This window comes from Colossoma macropomum, unplaced genomic scaffold (assembly GCF_904425465.1).
Source record: "Colossoma macropomum unplaced genomic scaffold, Colossoma_macropomum, whole genome shotgun sequence".
NCBI lineage: Eukaryota > Metazoa > Chordata > Actinopteri > Characiformes > Serrasalmidae > Colossoma > Colossoma macropomum.
This window is the reverse complement of record NW_023494806.1, coordinates 9,265,572-9,275,276: the sequence shown is the minus strand read 5'-3', so window position 1 is coordinate 9,275,276 and position 9,705 is coordinate 9,265,572. Positions and strand designations below refer to the sequence as shown.

Here is a 9,705-nt window from a genome sequence, read left to right as displayed (position 1 = left end):
TGGCAACTGAGAGTGTTTTTCTGGGTAATAAATCATCTCCTGCCCTCTGCTGTGGACACAGAATAGACGCTTCACCTGGCAGATGGATCCCTAATGAGGCATAAAGGATGCTGTATTCGGCCTGCCGGTTCACTTAGTAAACTCCATCTCTCGGCTGCTGCTGCAGCGACCATTACATCATCCACCAATACAACCACTCCATCACCGCTGAAACCGGATCAGACACGACTAATGGGGAGAGAGAGAGAGAGAGAGAGAGAGAGAGAGAGAGAGACACACAAAAATAACAAAACAACAAGAAGAAAGAGAGAAAACAGAAAAGACAAAAATCGAAAAAAGAGAAAGCAGAAAGAAGACAGAGAAAAGAGATAGAGAGAAAAAGCTATGAATGGTAAGAAGGCTATTCTGAATGGAACTGAAAGGAGCGAGGAAAAGAGAAAGAAGAGAAAGCAGAGAGGGTAGAGCGAGAGAGAAAAAGAAAGCAGAGAGAGGAAAGGGGAAGGAGAGAGAAGAGATAGCAGTCAGAAGAGAGAGAAGAAAGCAGTTAGAGAGAAAGAAAACAGAGAGGAGAAAGCAGTTAGTGTGTGAGTATATATATATATATATATATATATATATATATATATATATATAGAGAGAGAGAGAGAGAGAGAGAGAGAGAGAGAGAGAGAGAGAGAGAAAGCAAAGAGCAAAGAAAGCAAAGAGAGAGAAGAAAGCAGTTAGAGGAGAGAGAGAAGAGAAGGGGGGCAGTAGAGATGCTGTGGGTTGGTATAGGGCAGTTGAAACCGGTCTGAGAGAGAAAGAGAGCACTCTGAGCTCTGAAAGCTCAACCACACAGCACAGCTCTGTTCATAGCCAGCCATCAGACATAATGTTATAAAACCACAAATCCAATCAGCAGCTCTACAGTTCCTCCCTAAAACGCACATGATTTACTTTCAAAAGACAAACTGCATTAAACCTCTCAGAAAAAAATTCAACGTTGGTTGTACTACATCCATAAAAACAACACAATTCAGTTTTCAGAGCTCTACACAAAACTAGTGTAGGCGTCTCTTTTCCCTCACTGCTACTTAAAGGTTAACTGTGACGTTTGTTGAGTGATATAATCAACGGTCACGAATCATCAGTAATAAAAATAATCCCAATTTTAATAGATATCATATTTTACATGTATTGTACATGAAACAAAATTCATAGAAAAAACTTAAATAAAGACAAATACAAAAGTTATAAATAAAAAAAACGCACTATAGAGGAATTCCACTGATGTCTAAAAAATTTCTGCATAATTAATTAATTCATATGTAAACAAAGTCATTTAGAGTGCTTTATTGTGAAATGCTCCATTGTAGAGAAACTTAGAGTCAGAATTAACAGTTAACAGTGGTGGTGATAGGAACCAGACATCTGAAGAGTACCTGCTTTAATTCTTCTAAAAGCCCCCTCACAGAAACTTATTATATAAAACGGCTATGTATATGCTGCCTGATGCCTTAGACATTGTTTTACAGTGGTCTTAAGATCATTTTTTTAAAAATTCATTCATGGTAGAGAGGTACAGGGAGATTCACTTGAAAGAGGCCCCGAATATTCTGTTGCAACTCCTGTTAGGATGAAGCAATCCGAACCATAAAAATACGCTACATACCTTCACGTATGTGTAATCGATTGCATTACATGCGATGCTGAAATTAATCTCCGTTTTCTGCCAGACACATGAAGGGGTACAGGGGTATGGACCCGGAAGTTGCAAACAGAGGTTAAATGTTGCGACAGCTGTCCGGCTCCTACCTCATCTCTCTCACGCAGGGGCATCCTGGCTTGTTCCAAGCTCCATATACTGAGGAGCACATTGCACGTTGTTTCGTTCAGATTGCTTCGCCCTAGCGAGAGTTATTACAGAATATTCGGGGCCTCTTTTGAGTGATTCTCCTTGTTCATGCAGGGTATTGTAAGGCAAAATACTCCCCAGAGAAAAATAATTTTTAGATTTACTACTATTTTACCATTATCAACATCATATATAAAAAATCTAGGACACATATAGGTTCACTCATGGTTTTGGATAGTAAATAAAAAGTAAATAAAATTGCTATATTTGCATTATATTTGATAGGTCACATCAAAACATTCTGAATGACTAGTTACGTCTCCAAAACTGAATAACACACACACATGCACACACACACAATAAAAAAAAAAAAACGTCAATAGAATTCCCTTTTCAGTCTTTGCGACAGTCACCCAAGATTCATGGAGGCGCTCTAAAGCACTCAAGTATGTAAAAACATCGTATAAAGAGGTGTATTAAAATGCACATTCATGAACTCATGCCGTTTCATTATGATAGGCATGAAAAAGATGTGCTGCTGACTGTAGCATTCAATATGTAGAATAACTGGAATGGACACTCAATTGTAGCGCAGTGACCAGTGTAGACAGGGCACTTGGCTGAAACTCAAGTCATGCTCTGGCTTTCATTCACAGTAATGTGATCCTGGTTTAACTACTGCAGTCATTAGCCTCTTACATAACTCTGTCTGCAGGAGGCACAGCAACATTACCATCCTTTCAGAACAACATCTACTCTGCCTCTTCCATTTAGTACTCACACTCTCTAAAACTGTGCAAGTAGGAAGAGAGGTGGCTCTCAGCTTATTTGTGAAGACTTGCACCACTAATAAGCTGTCTGTGCCCCACCTACAAATGCGTTCATAGCAACTGTTGTGAACTGTTCTGCTGAACTTCAAACGATGTTTATTCTGTATGTGTAAATCATACTGATAGTACAGATTGAGTGTAGTTTTGTTGAGTATTTGAACTGACATTAGCTCACAATACTACTACAGGTAACTGAGCGTCATGTCACAACTCTTAACCAAGCGCGCTACAATTTCTCTTTAGGTTGAATGGATGTTTTTTTAATATTCTTTAAAGCCGGTCCAACACGGCAACCTCTACTACGAAAGACCGGTGATCTGACATGGATTAGGCCACTTCAGAACCTCTCTTGTGGGTGGATAAACACTACAACCCCAACATCCCTGCAGTGCAGTGTCTGGATCTTTCAATCAGAATTACATACAGTTCAATTCAGAGGTGATGAAGGTGTTTGAGAGGAAGACTCCATGCAGGCTCAGCCGTTTCTGTAAATCCAGAAGGTCCTGGGCTAAGGTCGAGGGGTCAAGCAGAGGTCGGATGTTGTCAGAGACTCTGAGCAGCTGCAGGAGGAGAGCAGCTCTGGCATACAGGCCACAAAGGACGCCATGGAAACGTGGCTCCATCAGCACACTCAGCCAATCAGGATCCAGTGTGTCATCTAGAAAACACACGAGAGACTCATTCTCAAACTAATCACACTAATCATGTGTACAGTTCTCTAACTGATGATCCATCTGTTCAATTAAGTCATTATATTGCAACTACTTTAAGAAACAGTAATTTTAAAGGAGAGGGGGGAAACATTCTCAACTTAAATGCAAGTTAATATACCATGATTTAATGTAAGTAATTTGGGACCATTTCTATTGGTCTAGAAGAGTCTCTAGAGATTTACATGTTTAAAAACTAAGAAAAGGGCACCAAACGGATGAGGCTGAGAGATGCAATGCTGCACTACAGAAAGTTACATAGCACAATTAATAACACTAAATGCTAGTTTTTTGACTGGAATGCCACTTTAAATGTGGAAATGGTGGACAGCTTTTGCCTTATCGAATCAATTATTAACAAAAGAGGATCCAGCACTCGAGAAATCTGACACAAATTGGCAAGAACAGCGGAACAAGGATGAAAGACCTTGCAAAGATATTCAAATGTAATGATTTGTCTCTACAAACAAAGATCAGAACTATCCAGGCTATGATTTTCACTGTGTTCTTTTTATGGATGTGAAAGCTGGACAATAAACAATCGAGACAGGAAAAATACCGATGCTTTTGGATGCATACATGAACAAATCAAGCCTCACCTCTCACTCAAAGTCCAGATAACCACACTGAAACTCTCTTATTTTAAACATATTCTGAGAACGAACACAGAGGAAAAGACCATTACGCATGGAAGAGTTGAAAGTATAAGAGGAAGAGAAAGACCAGCTACAAGATGGATGGAGACAATCAGAGGAATTATGAACCAGTCATTCAGAAACTCAAACAGAAGACAGAATATTCTGAAGAAATATTATGGTCATATGGTCACCGGGAGTCAAAATCAACTTGATTAATAAATCAAGTCTTAAATCAAAATAAAAAAATAAATCAAGCACTTAATTAATAAATATGGTTAGCTGTAATTACCTAACTGAAGCCTCATGCAGACGTTGAGGTTCTCTCTGACTGAGGCTGCACTCTGTCTTGCCCACTGATCCAGACGTCGTGCGAGAGAAGGGGATTCTGGGTATCGTTTTGCCAGGCAAAGCAGGTACTGAAGCACAGTCTCTGAGATGACTGAGGGCTCCAAAAACATGTTTGCTTCGTCCTGCTCGTACAGACTGCTGCATCTGGCGAGCAAACAGAACACAAGCAACTCCAGCAGACTGAACAAACCGACACAGCTGATCACCTCCAGATGCATGAAGCAAATCACGCATCAACATAATCATGAAATGAATATTAATTATCTGGGTTATATTAATGGGTCTGTTTTCGTTGAAAAATAGCCTTGTAGCACTTGGCTGCAACTCCAGCCAAGTGCTCCAAGGCTGTTTTTCTCCATCTTCCGAAAGAAAACTGAAGGATTTGGAGAATTGTAGGATCATCACAGACTGAAGACATCATTCCTTGTTATGGTGAGACACTGATGCCATCAGGGGACACTGCTGTTAAATAAATAATAAGATATTGCTCCTGCAACTTTACAGGCATATTATTACAGAACACAGAATAGCATCAAAGGTTGATGTTGATGCACAGAAACCAATCTGTTCCTGCAAGACAAGCATTAGGAATGTAACTAATGCACTGCCCACACAGACAGTGTATCAGTGTAATGAACTGACTAAGAATTTTGGAAATTTGAGATCTTTTACAATTAGTACTGTCAGAGGGAAGATTCTGACAGGAAAATGTCAAACGCTTGTTTTAGCTTGCAAAGATTAATGCTGATATACTTATGAATTACATTTATTTGTAATAGGTCACTGATGAACATATGCAACTAGCAATTCGGTTCAGTGGAATGACCCTTTTGAAAGATCTAGGTAGATTCCGAAGCCATGTTTAAAAAGGGATAAGCTTAAGTAGCTCACCTGACTCATTATTGACTGAACTATGCAGCAAGGAGAGTGTGTGTGTTTGTGTGTAATCTGTTTGTTGTACCCATAATGATAGGAAAACAAGAAAAATTTTGCTGCTCCAAGTTAGGAAAAGTGCCTTTTTACACAAAATACAGATTTCACAATATTAAAAGGGTTCATATTTAATTAACTTAGAGGATGGCACTGCCAAGAAAAACTAGAATTTAATATAATAATTTTATTTTTCATGAACAAAAAAAAAATTCTCTCAACCTGGTTCTCTTAAACAACATTCCAGATCTTCATTAAGGTTGCACAGACTTGTCGGTGTGGTTTAGGATACTGTTTGACTCACTGTGAGCTAAAAATCAACAAAACTTTACTGTGTAGTTAAACACACTGGGCAGCCAATGTAGACAGCCTAATTCCCTGCCTGTGCATGTACACTATGCAGGCATACAGATGCTACATATTGTGCTTGTTATTTATACTTTCTATCTATAGACATATACACATATATCTTCAATTTAGAATTTTACAATTTTTTTAAACCTAGACAAATGACATGTTCTGTAGATTTTCTAAGCGAAAATAAGTTTACACATCCTGAACATTTTAATGCAGAATTAATGTTTTTTTTTGCTGAATAAAACATACTGGAAAATAATGTGGCCTGTGCAAAAGTTATGACACATTTTAGCTTTTATGTTTTATTTATTCTAATATGTGGAGATGTGGAGAGGCCTCTTTCAGTCATTATGCTCTTATATGCTTCTGTGGAACTCAATTCCACCTTTTATTAGACAGTCAAGCTCTGTGCAAACTTTCAAGAAACATTTAAAAATGTATCTCTTTAACTTAGCAGTTATTTACAATTCTGTCTTTTTAGTATTTATCTTTTTCATATGATCTGTGTCATTGTCTTATTTGAGTTTGTTAACACTCATAGTTTCTTTTACTACTGTTAAGCTTGACCACCTGTCCACAAAGCACTTTGAGTTGCCACCAGTAAGAAAAGTGCTTTGTAAATAAAGACATTATTATTATTACTATTATTGTCATTGTTATTATTATTATTATTATTATTATTATGTTGAACTCAAATAAATAGAAAGTGTAGACTTCTGTAGACGTACAGAAATGCCATATTTAAGTGTTATTTTCATTCAAATAACCAACTAAACATGTCATCTGAGTTGGTGTATCCAAAATTTTGCATACGCTTGTAAACAGAAACAACAGAAACTGGGAATGCAATCTGTGGCGTTCATATGTCTGTGTAACATACCTGTTCTCCTAAAACACTTGCTGCTGCATCCAGCTACACAGTGAAGTTTTGTTCATTTTTATAGCTCACATTAAGGCCCAATCCCATTTCACCCCTCACCCCTACCACTAGTCCTAGGGGTAGGGTGTCCCAATTTTTGTTGATATTGGGTACAGCAAAGTGTTTTGTACACGGCCCTCTAAACAGAGGCTTTTTGGAGGCACACTCTGAAAAAAATAAAAACTGGCAAGATGGCTGCGCAAGCTACCAAAGAAACCCTCAAATGTAGGTATTTTCTCCATTAAATATCGTGATAACCATAGTTTTATCTACGTTTAATGTTGTTTTGATGTATTATGGTCTTTTCTTCATAACATGCATAAAAAATCACTAGTAGTGTGCTGATGTCTCAGTAGCTAGCTAAATTTCCTGTTCCACCTTAAATGGTGCAGCAGTTTTGATGCCTGAGGCTCCAGTATGTAACTAAAGCATGTCAAAGTGGGGACCTTCTGGGCCAAAGTGCTGTGGCGTTTACCCTCATTTAATGCTCTGAATTCAGTTCATGAGGGCCCTGCTAATTAGCTGATGAGCTTAATCAAGTGTGTTTAATCAGGTAGAGTGCTGAAATGTGCAGTGTTTTGGCCCGTCAGGACTGGAGCTCGACATATGTGATGTAACTGCTGCACCATTTAAGGTAAAAATTCAAACAAGAAGTTGGCGAATAGTTGACTTCAGCAATTAGAATGGGCGATAATAAATAATTGTTGCACCCCCCTCTTTGAGGGAATATGATTCCCTAAATTTAACTAAAGCCCAGCAGTGAGGCTGCTGAACTTTAACGCTCCTCTGCTATCACTGCAGTCTGGTAGGCCATATCAGAGCAATACTAGTAGCCTGTTAATGAAGCAGTTTTTTTTTATTTTTATTTGAGGGTCCCATTTCGTAAGGGAAGATTTCAACCACTACCCTTTGTAATTCAGTTCCAAGGGGCAAGGTGACCCTCAAAAACAAGGGGCAGGGGTAAAAATAAGAAAGGGGATTGGGCCTAAGTCATACTTTGTCCTAAACCATAGTGACAAGTTTGCAAAACCCAGAAGACGTGGGTGTGGTTTGAGTGGGTTGAGAGAAGTTTTGGGGGTATATTAACAGAAAAGATTTGGGTGACCACTGACTTCTAGTGTTTCTTAGCTACATTAGCCTCGTAGCTGCAGCACTAAACTAAAGAAACAAAATTTGGCTGAGTGACTACATCCAGGGAAAATGGAAAATTGTGTAAATTAGATTTTTCGCTGTTTTATTCTTTTAAGGTTTAGTGCAAGTTATAGTAGTGTACGGGCAATGAAAAAACTCTAAAAAAGTTGGAGAACCAGAGTAAGTATATGTCTGTAGGGGGAGGGGGTGAGAACTTACTGCATGCTTTTAGCCTCCAGCAATATTGTACTGAGATCACATGCTGGAAGGTGGCACACCAGAGCCTCCACAATGCCATCGCTATCCCACAATTCCCTCAGAAGCAGGTCCAGCAGTGAACGCAGTGACTGGTTGATCTGCATGAGAAAGCAGCTCTGTGTGGCTCTACCTGCTTCAGACCGACAGAGCACAGAGGCGAAGACGGCCGCCTTGGCTCTCACCTGCTGACTCTCATCCTGGAGCAGATGCACACCTACATTGATCAACCTGTTCCAACACACACAAACACACTTCCACATTTACAGCTCGTTCTGATGTGCTGCCCACTTACTGCCACAATAACTGCAGAAACTGAATGATATCAAACTGCAAACAAACTGATGGCTGTTTGGTGGAAACCAAATACAGGAACAAAAGACAGCAAGGAACCTGACAAGCAGCCTGAGCTACAGAGTGCATTAGTAGCCACACTGTTTAAACAAGGGTTTTAGTGTCATTGAGGTGAAGAGACAAGTACATGAAACTTGTCCATGACCTGTCTTTTAATTCAAAGAACCGTGACATTACCAACTGCATTAAGGGTGGGCAACACAACAAAAATACGACATTGTGATTCTTTAAAATTTTTTCACAATACATGACGCACATCTCAACACTTGGTTTTTATAAGGCTTGCAAACAAGCTGGAACAAGCAAATGGAGCAGCAAAAGAGTAGCACCACTTTTATAACAGGGCATTAAAAAGTATGAGCACAATTTTTTATTTAACATTTGTAAAAATAACCTAATTTAAAAAGAAATGGCAAGGACAAAAGACAAACAACTTTATTATTATCATAAACCGGGATAATGGCATCATGAGTTGACTTCACTTGTTACTATGAAGTTTATACAGTTACTATACACTGTTTTATGTTGTTTACACATCCTCTATACTAAATGTGTCTTTTTGTTTGTGCAGTTTTCATTGTTACAGTTACTATTGTTACTGACAACAGCCTTGGTAAATTTAGAAAAGTGCATTATGACAATCTGTCATAATGATAGCAAAATATTGTTACATAACCCTAAACTACATATATGGAAAACTACTTTATCTGTTATCAACTTTAATGTGCATTTCATGTCAATTAGACCAGTGGTTCGCAAGTTTTAAGGCTCACCTGTCCGGCATATTTTGGTATTTATCCTTCTCTAAAACACCTGACCCGATTTTACAACAAGCCCTACAGAGTTAAAGTGGGTGTATTCGAGCAGGAAAACACTAAAATGTGCAGAACAGAGGTATTCCATGACCAGAGTTGGGAACAACTGACTCGCTTGGCCTAAACATGGATGGAATCGAGTTTGAATGCAACTTGAGAAACTCACCTTGTGCTGAGGGCCTTTAGAGTCGGGCTGCCCCTCAGGCTCCTTGTCACTATAGCAGCTCCACTCAGGCCTAGAGCCTCAGCACAGGCCAGTCGCAGAGCCTCAGGAGCCTCAGCATGCCTATGGGTCTCCAACAATGCACACCAGCGCTGGAGCAGAGCCAGGTCCATACTAAAATACATACACAGATACATGTTTCTTTCATCATAAGAAGGATATCGTCAATGACATTCTGGAAAAAAAGGATAAGAGGTTTCAGAAGGTGATAAGGTAAGAAATTCAGAAGTTGTACTTTGAAGAAGTCAGAGACCACTCTTTAATTATTTAATTCCAGTCAAAAAATGAATCTTTTTTTAGTGTAATTAACAAAAAAACAGAGCATATATTTAACAGAACAATTCATTTAAACAGACAATTC

The 9,705-nt window shown here is 38.8% G+C and overlaps 1 protein-coding gene across 1 annotated transcript in view; it reads right to left on the bottom strand.

Annotated features, from left to right (window-relative positions):
* Positions 1-1,666: 1,666 nt before the first annotated feature.
* Positions 1,667-9,705, bottom strand: part of si:ch211-225b11.4 (thyroid adenoma-associated protein homolog) — a 32,086-nt gene continuing 24,047 nt past the window's right edge. The window contains exons 29-32 of the mRNA XM_036599090.1: positions 9,288-9,458; positions 7,917-8,183; positions 4,302-4,504; positions 1,667-3,322 (exon numbers count right to left, since the gene is read on the bottom strand). Coding sequence (XP_036454983.1) covers positions 3,081-3,322; positions 4,302-4,504; positions 7,917-8,183; positions 9,288-9,458 — 883 coding nt within the window. The 3' untranslated portion in view covers positions 1,667-3,080. The remainder of the gene's footprint in view (positions 3,323-4,301; positions 4,505-7,916; positions 8,184-9,287; positions 9,459-9,705) is intronic.